The following is a 16,453-nucleotide window of genomic DNA, read 5'->3' as shown; positions in this document are numbered from 1 at the left end:
GTGCGTGTGTGTGTGTGTGTTGTGCAAGATTTGGAGGTGAGCCACAGGTGTGTGTGTGTGGGACCGCGTATACAATCTCTTGACGATTGTGGATTATTAAGGGTAAAGGATTTAATAACAGACATCTGGAATCACATATTATGGGGTGGCTGGGGGAAATACTGCAGTATGCCAACCAAACTCTCATTGGTGTGGGATTAAAATAGGAGAGGAGGCGGAGAAGAGAGCAGGGGAAGGTAGGGAGAAAGGAGAGGAGAGGAGAGGAGAGGGGAGGAGGAGAGAGGAGAGGAGAGGAGAGGAGAGGAGAGGAGAGGAGAGGAGAGGAAAGGAGAGGAGGGGAGAAGAGGAGGAGAGGAGACGAGTAGAGGAGAGCAGGAGAGAAGGGAGGAGATGAGGAGAGGAGAGGAGAGGAGAGGAGAGGAGAGGAGAGGAGAGGAGAGGAGAGGAGAGGAGAGGAGAGGAGAGGAGAGGAGAGGAGAGGAGAGGAGAGGAGAGGAGAGGAGAGGAAAGGAGAGGAGGGGAAAGGAGAGGAGGGGAGAAGAGGAGGAGAGGAGACGAGTAGAGGAGAGCAGGGAGGAGATGAGGAGAGGAGTGGAGAGGAGAGGAGAGGAGAGGAGAGGAGAGGAGAGGAGAGGAGAGGAGAGGAGAGGAGAGGAGAGGAGAGGAGAGGAGAGGAGAGGAAAGGAGAGGAGGGAGGGGAGAAGAGGAGGAGAGGAGACGAGTAGAGGAGAGCAGGAGAGAAGGGAGGAGATGAGGAGAGGAGTGGAGAGGAGAGAAGGCGAGGAGAGAGGGGAGGATGGGAGAGGAGAGGAGAGAGGGGAGGAGGAGAGAAGAGAGGAGCTGAAAGAAAGAGAAAGGAGAGGAGAGAAGCAGAGCTGAGGAAAATGTTATCATTGAATTATTATTTTCAAAATGAACGTCTCATACTGCCTCAACTTTGATGAAGAAATACATTTGATGTAAATACTTTCTTTAAAAACAAAAAAGAGAATTAAAATATGCATTGGGTTTGTGTTGTGTCTGATAACTAAAATATGGCTTAAAATAGCCTGAATTAACCAACCAGAGTGAGTCCCCAGCAGGACGACAGTGTACCACATCGGGTCTCTTTGAAAGGAGACGTACACTAGAATTAGGACTTTGTAAACCAACACAGGAACTAAAGACTTAAACCTACGCTTTAGTGAATCCTTGGATAATCAGTCTACCCCATACCTTGAACTCCACAGATTTTTCATTTTACAACATCGAAGTTGTCCATATTTATTTGCACCTCAAATGCCACATTATCTATCTTACGAGTAGGCTCTCCTTTGATACCATTGATGTGGGCTTGATGTGGGCTTTTTGCACTAAAGAGATGCCCCTGGCTGAAACATGAGAATTTCCCTGTACAGAATGACCATAAATTGCTGGACATTATAACAAAAATTGTCATAATGTCATAATGTAAGCAATAATAGGCCGTGCCCAATAAAGGGTACTTTTTGATGGTACTTTGCAATTTTCTATTTTGTTGTCCGATGATGTATTGCCTTATGTGTTTTGAGATTAGAACATTTTTATTTCAACTCACTGCCTCTACTAACATTAAATTCTTCTCAATATGATCTCAAACTATGAGTACCTTCAAGCAATCATATCTTTTCGTCTGCGACGTAGACATGTCTTTCTATCCAGGAATCGAATTGCTAAAGACTCAGCCCTGGCCGAGTATCGAGCCTCTTCTTGAAGGCTATAGTGGCTCTATACATATATATACACTATATATATATATATATACACACATATATATATACATATACACATATTTATATATATGTGTATGGATATATGTGAATTGATAGATATATCTGTGGATATATATATACAGTATACGTATACAGTTTATATATATATACAGTATGTAGCTATATCTAACTATAGAGGTCACTATTCCCCAGGTCACTATGTGTGCTCATTAACTAACCATATGAACTAACCACATGAACTTACCACATGAACTTACCACATGAATAACCCCATGGACAAACCCCATGCCCTAACCCTTTCCCTCCGGTGTGGGTCCCCTGCAGTGCAGGGTCTGCAGTGCTATGGCTGCAACATCATCCAGGGCCAGAGGTACGTGGATGTTGGCTGCTCCAACCCCGAGGTCCTCACCTGCTCACACTCGCACAAGGGCTTCAAGCACCGCTTCTGCATCCGGACCGAGAGCAGTGAGTACCCTGATGAAGAGCGTTGAGTCCATCCTCTGTCTTTTAGAGACCAGGTTATTCCATCCAAGGCCACTCATGAGAGATACTAGGTTTCAGTAAATGGTAAATGGACTGTATTTATACAGTGCTTTTCTAACCAGTGGCCACTCAGAGCGCTTTACAATATTGCCTCACATTCACCCAATCATGCACACCGACAGCAGTGTCAGTCACGCAGGGTGACAGCCAGCTCGTCAGGGTGCACATAAGGGTGCACATTAGGGTGAGGTGCTTTGCTCAGACAGGGACACCTTGACACTCAGGGAGGAGGAGCCGGGGATCGAACCAGCAACCTTCCGGTTACCAGCCAACCCGCTCCACCTTCTGAGCAACATGGCGGCCAAATAAAAGAGCATGTATCAGCCTGCGGGTTGGTCTGAGAACTGGGGATCAAACCAGAACCTTTCCGCTAGTTGTTCAACACCCTCTCTCCTTTATTATCCTCACGCTATGGCCTCCCTACTTTTCTTTATGTGATGATATCCTAGATTTGAATTGTTCAACCTAACATGAATCCCAATAGTTCAATGGTTATTCTAATGTTCACTGTGACTAGGTAGTTGTCCTTTGACTACCAACCTCAGTCATTATTTAATGTTGACACACCGGTCATCACGTCAAGGTCTCAAGCTGTGGACGTTTAGACAGCAGCGTGCCATCAGAGGAACAGTTCTGCTGATCTCCACGGACACGACTACGACGCACATAACGGCGTCGCTGCTTGAAAGCTGGGGAAAGTACAACGAAGAGCTAATTCAGCGATATTTTCTCATTGGCTCAGGGAAATAGCAGGCTCATTGTATGAGACAACTGACAGCCAATCACTGCAACAGAAAGACAGGACGCTGTGTCGACGTCTTAAAACCGAAGTCTTAAGTGCGATGTAGGCCTACGTTATTCTCCCCCGTTTAAATCCCCTCCAGTAATTCGGAGAGACTGACGGAGATTGTCAACATTAGTTGAAAACCAACTCTCAGGAGAACGGTTCTGCCCACAATCCATTTCCTACTTAATGTTGGGGGTGATGAGTATATCATGTTTGCTTGTCAAAGTGTTATTCTGGTTTATGTAATGCTTGAAATATGTGTCTAGTTTTCACTAGACACATATTCCATTTCAAGGTGTTACTTAATGCCAGAAGTGTAAGTTGTTGGATTTCTCTCTCTCTCTCTCTCTCTCTCTCTCTCTCTCTCTCTCTCTCTCTCTCTCTCTCTCTCTCTCTCTCTCTCTCTCTCTCTCTCTCTCTCTCTCTCTCTCTCTCTCTCTCTCTCTCTCTCTCTCTCTCTCTCTCTCTCTCTCTCTCTCTCTCTCTCTCTCTCTCTCTCTCTCTCTCTCTCTCTCTCTCTCTCTCTCACACAGCGGCATTGGGTATTGTCCTGACCAGCGGCTGTGCTACATCCAGACACTGCCAACAACAAGAGCTGCCTGGCGTTCGTATTCACTGCTGCGGCTCCGATCTGTGTAACAGCACCACTTGGTTGAAATCAAATGGACTGCACTATATCTGCGCTCTGACCTGCCTGCTACTGCTGCGGCTCGGGTTGTGATGTAAAGACATATTGGAGAGAAAGGAAATACCGTCTTGGTTCACAAGGGGATTTCTGGCAGACATGTTCCCCTCAACTGTCATATTCTGGTCACTGACTAGTGGGTGACGAGCGTTGCGGGGTTCTCCTGACAAATCATGGGAAATATTAGGGTTCCGCTTTACTCAGCTTGCAGTGTTATTACAATAGCATACTGATTGAACAGCACCCAGATAACGTTCATGGTTGGATTGTTGTTGGAGGTTAAATCAACATTTGCCTATGGAGCCACCCCAGATCTTCAAAACTCTTCAGAGGCTTAGAATCAGTGAAGACCAAATATAGTGTGAGTAACCTACTCCTTTTGAATATTCAGTCACACTGTCTAAAGTGTTGTTCAGATATCTATCTTATTCAGGCATAGTCCGCTTTTAATGCATGTTATGCGTGTTTATTTTTAAGGTTGTACAAAGTATTTTACAGTATGTATTGTGGTAAACAGCTGTATTAAAATATTCCTTTTTAACAAGTTAACTGAAAAGCCTTTGTATAATTTATATGCATGGCCGCACACACACGCACACACACACACACACACACACACACACACACACACACACACACACACACACACACACACACACACACACACACACACACACACACACACACACACACACACACACTTATAAGAATAGACAAACAATTTAAAAACGATACAGATATATTACGCAGTTATACAATCAATAAAATTAACCTCATTTATAATGGCAATATAAAATTTAATTTTAACAAAACCATTATTCAATTTATACTTGCCAAATAGCTATGCTACTTGATTTTGCTAAATCAAATATAGAAAGGCTGGATTTTGTTCAATACAAAAAAAGCATTAAATAAACCCACCTGTGCAGGTATTGCCTCCTATGCGATAGCCTACTACATGGGTAAACAATAATGAATCGCCGCATATCCTCGGGTCTTTTGTCCTGGCAGCAGCCCTGCCATGGCCGCCATATTGGATCAGCAGCCCTGCAGACAGGGGTTACGGTGTTGCCAGATTGGGCGGTTACCCTCCCAATTTGGCTACTTTTAATCTAGGCTGGTAAAAAAAAGTAGCATTATTAAAGCTATTAGATCAATTAGGTGTTTATTGTGCCCTCCATTTGTCTTTTACATGCCTATTTTGTGTGTTGTGCATTAATGTCTTATATCATTGAAGACCCATTTTCTGCTGCTGTCAGTGTGTTCTTTTCACAGACCTTGTGAGGTTTGTGTGGGTGAGAGACAGACGAGAGGTTCCTTGTATAGCACATAACGTCATAGTTAATAATCCTGTTGCGTTAAGGTGTGTATTCGTTTAGTTTCCATTGCAGAAGTATATGATAAATCGGTTGTATTGAGCGGGTTGTTGGTTGATTGAGCGGTTTTTAGTCTATGGTTGGGCTGGAAATTGCCAATCCGATCTGGCAACACTGGCGGAAGAGGGAGCCGCCATATTGGATCAGTAGACAGGATAACCTGCAGAGCTCTGGTGAAGAAGACCCACACAGGAATACAAAGCAACAACATCATACGGTAAGGAAACTGGGTGGACGTGTACATAGTAACGGCAGAGCCTGTCAGAATAACACCGTTCAGTTTGTGAGCCGGGAGGCCGACTGTAACTGTTATGCTCACTGACGTTAGCAGGCACTCCGCAGGCTAATACGTGAGCTAAGGATGCTAACCTGGATAAGTGAGAGGTTAAGGGATGAACAGTCGAGGATAAGACAACCACCTTCAGCTTAACTACAAACAGCAGCCGCACACCTGACAAGACAGACCCCGCTTCGGAACTAACAACCCGCGAGTAAACGGCTGACGTTAGCCAGCCCAGTCACGGTATTGTAAACAGCTTATAACCACGCATTTGTTGGGTCGACTGCAGTCAAATGTCAACTTAAACCACAACAACATGAAGAATTCACCAGGTTGGACCTGATGGATATCAGTGGCTCGCCTCAGTGCCGGTAGTGGGAAGAGGAGCGGGGCAGGAGTCCAGCTTTCAGGTTAGGGATGGAGGCTGCTTGATTCGGTTGATCCGTAACACTTTACAATAAGGGTGCATCAATTAACCATTTATTAGCATTAGTTTATGCAGTAATAATCAGGTAACAGTTAATTTACAGTTAATTATTAGTCTTGTCATCATTTGTTAATGGTGTTGATGTTTACTATTTGTTGTCATGTTAACTAAGGTAATGGTGTTCATGTTAACTAAGGTAATGGAAATCATGTTCAATAAGGTAATGGTGTTCATGTTAAATAAGGTAATGGTGTTCATGTTAACTAATGGTATTCATGTTAACCAAGGTAATGGTGTTAATGTTAACTTATGGTGTTCATGTTAACCAAGGTAATGGTGTTCTAACTTATGGTGTTCATGTTAACCAAGGTAATGGTGTTCATGTTAACGAATGGTGTTCATTTTAACTAAGGTAATGGTGTCCATGATGGTTAATTAATGTGCCCTTATTGGAAAGTATCTGTTTAACTTGGTGATCTTGATACCTTGCTAGTAATATCTTTCTATTTATTTCACAACCATGCTTCTTATCTCTAGCAAATGTTGTGCACACAAAGAAAGCAGTTATAAATGTTGCTTGCTAAAACTATAGGCATACTTGGTATACACTAGGATGTGTAGATAGTCTTGCTAGGATAATAATAAAATAATGTTTACCCCAGTTAGCCTGGATTTGTTAGTCAATCGTGATATATCTAGATGACAACATGCATCAGACCTGTATCAGATAAAAAGTCCATGATCCCAGAGGAACTTTGCCCTCCCCATGGCAAAGCAGTAATGGTACACATGGTGGCAAGTGGTGCAATAGATCATTACAATCTACATTTAAGGGCATTTTAGAGGATAATATTTACAATGTTTACTTCATGATAATCATTTTGTCAGGTAGCAATAGTTTTTATTCGTTTATAAGTTACCGTAGTTCCCAGTGTTGCTTTATGAATCAGGATGGCATTATGTATCTATCATATGCATCCTTAAAAAGAGTTTTCATTGCAAAATCTGCGGCACTGTTTCCTTATTTGGCCAAGAGGCGATGGAGAGTATGAAAGAAGTGCTGAGGCTGCAGTCACAAGTCGTCATGTGACACTCATTGTTCCTCTTCAGATACACTACTTCCCGCCGCATCTTCTGCACATAACCATTTGCAGATCCTGAATATTTATTTTATTTTATTCAGGCGACCTGGTTTTGTTGCTCCACCTGTTAGCATGGGTCGGTTCCCCCTGTGTGAGTGCAGGCAGACGGTGCCCTGCAGGTGTTGGGATCATTCGTAGACACCCCATGACAGTCATGTGAGGGGAAGTGATCCCTAAAGGCTGACCTTTACAATGGTGGGTGGGGGCTGATGGGGAATATGAACTGAAAGAAGAGCGCTCCTTGGGCCAGCCGGTTCCTCTCACCTGCTGCACACATGTTGAGGTTCTGTGATGTTGTGTACAGCGCTCTTTAGTTTGTTCGTGGTGCTGCCACGAGCACACAACCTCAGAGTAGCCTAACTAAGGACGGGTTCATAAGAACAACCTCATGCAGAGCAGCCTCACTAAGGACTGGTTCATTAGAGCAGCCTCACTAAGGACTGGTTCATTAGAGCAGCCTCACTAAGGACTGGTTCATTAGAGCAGCCTCACTAAGGACTGGTTCATTAGAGCAGCCTCACTAAGGACTGGTTCATTAGAGCAGCCTCACTAAGGACTAGTTCATTAGAGCACCCTAACTGGTTCATTAGGGATGGGCATGGGCAACGATCGTTGAATAGTCGAATAGTCGTGGTCACGTAGAAAATGGTTTAATGAATCGTTATTTATTTACGGCCCTTCTCAATGCTGTTGAACGCTGATAACGTTGATAATTCACCCTTGCTAAGCATATAATGACCGCTGTCAAGGAAAGTGTTTTTATTTTTTTTTCTGTCGTATCACTCCGCAAGTAGTCCGGTAACTTATCTATTATTTTGTTTTTAAGACTCGATAGGTAGATTGACGAACACAGAGATTGTGACATCATTGTTCGCCAATCTACTTATTGAGTCTTAAAAATAAAATGGCGTCGACGGGTGATCTACTGATGGTATTATGTGTATAAAATGTCCTTTTTAATAAACAATCTGTACACTTACAAAGTTCTCAATGCATCGTTGTATATGTTAAAACCCTTATTATACTACCAATGAAGTGTCAGGCTACTTTTTGCCTTTTAAGTGGTTTAAAAAGAGCGATTTAGTTTTTACCATAACAGTGCCCCCATCGTTCCAAGTTTATAGCGTTATAGAATCGGCTAAATGCAGCCAACCGAAGAAAGCGTCTATATGCGGTTTTTGTGCTCCAAAACGACGTTTCAACTCGTTATCATACAAAACATATCCCAAATCCATTTTACACTGGAATTACCCTTTAACCCTAGCAGTTACAAACCGTTAATTAGAACCTTGATGTTTGAGTTAACATCAACATGGAAAGATGTTCACTCAAAGGTCTCAGTTCCTCTCAAAACCATCAGGTGTCTGTCAGCTGACATACTGGTCCCATTATAACTTAAGTAATCTCAAAGGCCTACAAATTAATACATTTAAAGATCTTTAGTCTAGTTGATTTACCTGGAAAGTATAATGGCTTTGAATTGAGGTTGAAAATGTACTTGCAAGCCAAGCGGAAGGAGCAATAGGTATTTAGTGGATGTTCACCATAATTTATTAATGTGATACAGGGCCTAAAAAAAAAAAAAGGTTTGGTTCCTGTTGGTTGTCAGTTGAGGTCATGGGTAGGTAGGGAATTTATTTTATTTTTTCCAGCGGCAGCGAATGATAGGTAGGTTGTTTTCATTTAAAAACGAGAAAATTCGCTCATCCTTGTACAGAATGAAGAGGTGCTGTACAAAAACGTAATCATAGTTGGCATTCATTTTTTTTTTTTTTTTTTTTTTTTTTATAAAGCTCATAAAATAATTTGGGTCGCACATATATTGACAGGGTCGGTCGGAAACCGGAACCAAACAAATTTTTTTTTAGGCCCAATCTATTGATTTTCCAAGGGACTCGCATGCTAGGTTAGGGTCGTCTCGCGCCCTATCCTACAGTTTGAAAACATTATCGGACCCTCTGGGGAGTTCCACAGTGTATGTCCCTTTGATCGGGTTTCCATCATTCTGTGTAAGTAGTGGGATGTTGTTCAGTTCAACAGGGAGAGCAGGTTGCAGGAACTGTAGCCTTAGTCATAGGTTCTGGGTGTGATCCCCAATATCTGCAACTCTATTGTCGACTTAATTAACTCAATCTTTGCCAAAAAGCCATTACCCCTAAAAGCATCTCCTCCTAAACACCTGGTTCTTTGGTGTAACATGTCTGTTAAACACGGTGCCTTCCTCGACTGCTATGAGATGTCTAACAATACACAACAATTGGTAAAAAAAAATGACAGAGTAGCAAGTTTTTATTACCCTTACCCACCGCAGCGGTGTAATGTCAGTTTAGGCTGTACGTTTCAAAACAAATTCCGGATGGCAGCTTTGTACGGTAGTTTCAAGCTACAGGGTGTCAGCAGGGTGGTCAACTTGCTTCCAGAAAAAAAAGCACTCCCACGCCATTCACATATTAAGTACATCGATTGAACCCTACTGCTATATGTCTTCCCCCCCCCCCCGTGTTGATTAGCCCCTCATCACCTGAGGAAGCTTTGGTATTCAGGCCTGACATTCTGGAACACAACCACCACAACCTGATGGTATTTTTTTATCTGACATCAGTTTTCCCTATATCTGTTTCAGAGCCACGATGGCCACCGCCCCGTACAATTACTCCTACATCTTCAAATACATCATCATCGGTAAGTGAACCCAGCAAGAAACCGTGATCGGAATGGACTTATGATAGTATTGGACTTGTGCTACTTATGGCTATCTGCTGAAGCAGGTTAATATTCATAACAGCGTCTCCAAGACACATAAAAGATAATGGCAGCTAAATAAAACAAAAATATATTTCAGCTTTTTACGCAAACGTATCGAATCGAAAAAAATGTATGTACATAATTTATCATTTTGTTGTGATGTCAATTTAAGCATCTAATGCTTTTCAGTTCAACCATTCAGATAACGGGTTGAGAATATTTGTAGATGTCAAAAGTTTTATGTTTAAGACCCTTCAGACATGCATAAGACTGGAAGACCCGTATCTGATTCATCAATGAGAACTGACTCTCATAAGAAGACTCAGAGTACCAGTCATCAGTTAGAACTGACTCTGATAAGGAGTCTCAGAATACCAGTCATCAATGAAAACTGACTCTCATAAGAAGACTCTCTGTATTGTGGACACACTTCCATTGTGTTCACAGGGTAACTTGTGTCTAAATTCCTGGCTGTGGTCGATCAGCTGTCGATCTCAACCCAGACACACACACACACACACACACACACACACACACACACACACACACACACACACACACACACACACACACACACACACACACACACACACACACACACACACACACACACACACACACACACACACACACTGCCCTGTGTTTTCACCTTCCTCCTGTTGACACTAGCCCCTGGTAGTTCTGTTATAACATCACATGATGCCAAGACTGGTCTTCCCTGTGATGAACCTATAGACCAGGCTATAGACCCTCTAGTGTCTGGACTTGCCAAGGACTTTTACAATGAGGGAGGGTTCTAAGGAGGCTTGATTTGTCCAGAAAAGTGATGGGTACTAGACTGTAGCTCAATGCACCAAACGTACTGAAACTACTACTGTCATGTGTGCAGTAGGCGGGGCTGTTAGTGATCTCGCTCTCCCTCTCCCTCACCCTCTCTCTCTCCCTCACCCTCTCTCTCTCCCTCACCCTCTCTCACTCTCCCTCTCCTTCCCTGCAGGTGACATGGGGGTAGGGAAGTCATGTTTGCTCCATCAGTTCACAGAGAAGAAATGTAAGTACTGCCTTTACTGCCTGCACACACACACACACACACACACACACACACACACACACACACACACACACACACACACACACACACACACACACACACACACACACACACACACACACACGAAAAGATCCTCTCAGTATGGCATCACACTCCCTCCTCTGTGTCCCTGGCTCACCCGTGTGTGTGCGTGTGTGTCAGCTGCAGCAGCCCAATTACCATTCAGCTGAGTGTTATTTACCGCCTCCATTAAGGAGGTAGAGCAGAGGATGTGTTCATCCGCTTCAGACCAGGAACAACACACACACACACACACACACACACACACAAACACACACACACACACACACACACACACACACACACACACACACACACACACACACACACACACACACACACACACACACACACACACACACACACACACACACACACAGCTGCGTTAGAACCTGCTTTTGAATGTGCGTTGATTGGATGCGTTGTGGTTGTCATTAATACATTGTAAGGAGTGGGATGTGTGATTTGGGATCCTTGACTGAATGATGTTCACCAGCTGTGGCTGACATGAGCCCTGCATCTTGCTCTCGGGGTGGACTTCAGAACGCTGAAGGCATGAGGTTGATCTGTTGTTAAATGACACCTGGGCCTTGTTGGCTTGATTTATTTTATTGATTCATTGTTTTTTTTATATTGAATAGAGTGGTTTAACGTATAGATTACATTCTGATTCATATTTCATAATAAATAATAACTTTGCGGGTATTTTCATTATGCATAGTGAGTGTTTCACTCTATCCTTGCCAACTATGTGAATTGTAATGTAGGGAGAATAATGAAGGCATTAAGGCAAGCAAAAACTCAACATGAAGAAAGGTGATGGGTCTGGTGCTAGTGGACACGCTCCACTAGCAGCAGGAAACCACCAGAATAAACCAGAACATGACAACATGTGGATGAAGCTTTCAAGATCATTGTAATAAGTGTCTTTTTACAGTGGTCAACAGCGAGCCATGCTTACAGCAACATTACATTTAGGGGATTTGGAATCTTTTGTCCAAAGCGACTTACAATAGATACATTTGTCAGAAGAAAGAGAAACAACAGTATATTGCTGTCGGTACAGTAAGTTCATAGAACCAAGTGCCAAGCACTAACCATATCTAGGTTAACCCATTCCCTGTGTACAACAAAGATAGCTAGGATAAGAGGCTACACAACTAAGTACTATAACTGAAGTTACTACATGCAATAAATTCGTACATTAAGTGCCAGGAAGTACAACCTACAATAAGTAGGAGGGGTGGGAGGGGGTGGCTTTGTGGAGTCTAGGTTAAGTCTGAACATGATGGTTCTAAATGACTATGAAGGAAAGTGAACACCTTGTCACCCAGACCTGAGTGTGTCTGCTGTCAAACCTCAGTCTGGGTGTTAGGTTCTGAGCCCAGAGGTCTGCCTTCAGACCTCAGTGTGAGTGTAAGGTGTGAGCCCGGTACCCCCTGCTGTCTCCAGTCATGGCGGACTGCCCTCACACCATTGGCGTTGAGTTCGGGACGCGGATCATGGAGGTGAGCGGGCAGAAGATCAAGCTCCAGATCTGGGACACGGCAGGCCAGGAGCGCTTCAGGGCCGTCACACGCTCTTACTACCGGGGGGCCGCCGGAGCTCTCATGGTCTACGACATCACCAGGTAACCACAGTGACACGCTCACACCACACCATCAGACTGGGCATGGGGTTTCATGGCATTCTTATCTGGAGTGAGGTGGTGTGCGGTCAGAGTAACGGTTTGTTCTGTTTGCTGTCGCACAGGAGAAGCACCTACAACCATCTCAGCAGCTGGCTGACTGACGCCAGGAACCTCACCAACCCCAATACAGTGAGTACAGTAAGCTGCTGTACTAACCTCACCAACCCAATACAGTGAGTACAGTAAGCTACTGTACTAACCTCACCAACCCAATACAGTGAGTACAGTAAGCTGCTGTACTAACCTCACCAACCCAAAACATTGTGTACATTAAGCTGCTGTACTAACCTCACCAACCCAATACAGTGAGTACAGTAAGCTACTGTACTAACCTCACCAACCCAATACAGTGAGTACAGTAAGCTGCTGTACTAACCTCACCAACCCAATACAGTGAGTACAGTAAGCTGCTGTACTAACCTCACCAACCCAATACAGTGAGTACAGTAAGCTGCTGTACTAACCTCACCAACCCAATACAGTGAGTACAGTAAGCTACTGAACTAACCTCACCAACCCAATACATTGTGTACAGTAAGCTGCTGTACTAACCTCACCAACCCCAATACAGTGAGTACAGTAAGCTGCTGTAACCTCACCAACCCAATACAGTGAGTACATTAAGCTACTGTACTAACCTCACCAACCCAATACATTGTGTACAGTAAGCTGCTGTACTAACCTCACCAACCCCGATACAGTGAGTACAGTAAGCTGCTGTACTAACCTCACCAACCCAATACATTGTGTACAGTAAGCTGCTGTACTAACCTCGCCAACCCCAATACAGTGAGTACAGTAAGCTGCTGTACTAACCTCACCAACCCAATACATTGTGTACAGTAAGCTGCTGTACTAACCTCACCAACCCCAATACAGTGAGTACAGTAAGCTGCCTCTTTACTGTACTGACCTCACTAACCCCACTACAGTGAGTACAGTAAGCTGCCTCTATACTGTACTAACCTCACCAACCCCACTACAGTGAGTACAGTAAGCTGCTGTACTAACCTCACCAACCCCAATACAGTGAGTACAGTAAGCTGTCTCTACTGTACTAACCTAACTAACAATACAGTAAGCTCCTGTCTCTACTTTACTAAGCTCATGTCCTCCAGGCTGTGGTGTTGGATGAGCCTGTGTCGTACGAGGACGACATCATAAACCTTGATCTGTCTTTTTATTTTATTCTTGCTTTTGTATCCGACTCTATTAAATCACCATGTTAGTTAGTTGTCCTTAGAATCTCCTCCCAATACCGTCGATTGGCTTTATTGTGAATTTGATTTTGAACTGTAAATCAAACGACTCTGAATGTTGCGAGCCTTCAAAGTAGTTCACAACACGTCCAGGAGCTTGCTCCTGATGAAGGCTGTACATTTTCTGAAATCAAATGGACCTCAGTCAATTGAATACTCACTTTAGTGTTCTTAATAAGTAATTATTCGGTTACAGGGATTTACTGTCCAGATGTTTACAGAGAATGAAAAAGATAACCGTAGTCATTGCTTAAAACAATGGTCCTTAATGTCCTGATTATATAGAAATGCCACAAGATGGTGCTATTGATGTCTTATTTAACACGGACTCCTTACCAGTCATTGATTTAGGAAACTAAAATGATCCTCTTTTTCTCTATGAATAACAAGTCGAGCGGTTCAGTGTTGACCGTTTGTCCGTGTGTCCTCAGGTGATCATCCTGATAGGTAACAAGGCCGACCTGGAGGCCCAGAGAGACGTCACCTACGACGAGGCCAAGCAGTTTGCTGAGGAGAACGGTGTGTGTGTGTGTGTGTGTGTGTGTGTGTGTGTGTGTGTGTGTGTGTGTGTGTGTGTGTGTGTGTGTGTGTGTGTGTGTGTGTGTGTGTGTGTGTGTGTGTGTGTGTGTGTGTGTGTGTGTGTGTGTGTTGAATCTGTTTCGACATATATGAAACTTGTATTTTGTGGTCATGTGACACCAAAGCAACATGTAATCCAAAGAGAGACAGAACAATGACAGCATTGTGCGATCATTAAACCTCAACATAAACAGACGAGGCCTCAAACAGGCTGACGGGGTGAGATGCAGTGTTGACATTAAAGTTATGTTCTGTATCAACCCACAGGTCTGTTATTCCTGGAGGCCAGTGCAAAAACGTAAGGCTCTTCTCCATTGGTCCTCGTTTCTAAATTGAATGATTTCTGTTACCCGCAAATGTATTCCGGTGACTTTACAAAGTGTGTGTGTGTGTGTGTGTGTGTGTATGTAGCGGTGAAAACGTGGAGGATGCGTTCCTGGAGGCCGCTAAGAAGATCTACCAGAACATCCAGGACGGCAGCCTGGACCTGAACGCCGCTGAGTCGGGGGTCCAGCATAAGCCCTCGGCCCCGCAGGGGGGCCGGCTCACCAGTGAGCCAACACCCCAGAGGGAAGGCTGTGGCTGCTAATGACCGCCGCACCTCTGTTTCTGGCTCCTTCTGTATATCTCTATCACCCCTCTTCCTTTGTCACCCCCCCCCCCCCCCCCCCCCCCCCCCTCGGACCCTCAGCTGTTCTACCACTGTCTTAGCTGAGTGGGAGGGGCTAAAGAAGGGGACGAGTTGGTGGCAGAGGGGGTGAAGATGCTGAAGTGTCTGCGTGTGGACTTTCCGCTTGTTTCATCTGGCTGTCAGTTGGTCCCCCCCCCCCCCCCCCCCCCCACACACACTATGAACCCACACACACAATCCCCGAATCGACTCGCAGCAGTTTCTCTCCAACGTCGTAATCTCTCTGTGCCCCCACCCCCCCTCCTCCTCTTCCCCTTGCTCCCCCTCCTCTTCCTCACTGAACACTTTTCAGTGTTGTCCGTTAGCTGCCCCCAAGCATCACATGCTCTGGTAGCCTGGCACCATTTGTACCACAGATCACATCAACATGCGACTGGCAGGTTTAACATAACGAAACCCATCATTTTTAACCATCCTTCATTCTTTTTATAATCTACGCTGAAACACTAGTCTGGCTCAATAGATGAGGACCTGTCCTGACCTTTGACCCTTAACCCCTGAACCGAGGCCTGCTAGGGTCAAGCAAGGCCTGTTGAGTCTATTATGTCACGGTGAGGACTGCATTCCTGTTTCATGTTTAATTTCTCACTCTGAAAACCTCCCAGGCGGCCGCATCTAATTTGGTATTTATTTGATTAGTTACCGGTTGTGTCATCTGATTTGGCAACGCTGGTATTATGGTAACCGTGTGTGTGTGTGGTCAAATAAGGAATTCCCTTTTGACTTGGACTTAAAAGACACTTAAGATTCAATGTGTTTTAGTTTTCCATTTGAATGGAGGGATCCACTCTCTCCCCCCGGTCCTCCCCCAGACTAATGTTTAACCATGGATCTTATCATTGTTGGTTGCCTTATCATGACTAATGTTAACTTCCTGTTTTGAATGTAATTTTTTTGCTACACTGTCTTTTTATTGTTAAATTAACCAACCTTTATCAAATTAGGATTCATACATGTAAAATAATGCAATGTTGGCTGTCCCCTAACAATCTGAGGCCAAACAAGAGATGAAATCAATCACTGATTTTATATAATCAGTGATTGATTTCATCTCTTGTTTGGCCTCAGCAGAACCCCAACAAGAAACTTCGGGAGGCATCTGATTCTATTTGAAAGTTTTTCCATGTTCTGTATAATAGTGAATTCTGATTTGATGGCTGTATATATATATTTGCTTCTTTAATTATTGATGACAATGCTACTGGGTGGGCGTAGAGAAAGCTGTGGCCTGTACAGTTGTGCTGAGAGGTTGCCTAGAAGTCATGCTTTCAGGAGGGGGTTGGCTACTGTAAAATAGTTTGTATGAATTAACAAACACTTAAGTGCAACTCAACCAGTTATTTCCAAACAATTTGGGTAAAAGTTGGGTGATATGCAAATTTGTATT

At 43.9% G+C, this 16,453-nt stretch overlaps 1 protein-coding gene across 1 annotated transcript; it reads left to right on the top strand.

The window, feature by feature from the left end:
* The first annotated feature begins 5,207 nt into the window (after nt 1-5,207).
* On the top strand, nt 5,208-15,041 carry rab14l (RAB14, member RAS oncogene family, like). The gene is made up of 8 exons (XM_056589509.1): nt 5,208-5,359; nt 9,615-9,673; nt 10,734-10,787; nt 12,300-12,477; nt 12,600-12,666; nt 14,228-14,315; nt 14,643-14,673; nt 14,787-15,041. The coding sequence occupies exons 2-8, from the start codon at nt 9,622-9,624 to the stop codon at nt 14,962-14,964; spliced, it is 648 nt and encodes a 215-aa protein (XP_056445484.1). The 5' UTR covers nt 5,208-5,359; nt 9,615-9,621; the 3' UTR covers nt 14,965-15,041.
* The last annotated feature ends 1,412 nt before the right edge of the window (nt 15,042-16,453 follow it).

The sequence above is a fragment of the Gadus chalcogrammus genome, chromosome 4 (assembly GCF_026213295.1).
Source record: "Gadus chalcogrammus isolate NIFS_2021 chromosome 4, NIFS_Gcha_1.0, whole genome shotgun sequence".
Lineage (NCBI taxonomy): Eukaryota > Metazoa > Chordata > Actinopteri > Gadiformes > Gadidae > Gadus > Gadus chalcogrammus.
This window is presented reverse-complemented; position numbering and strand designations above follow the sequence as displayed.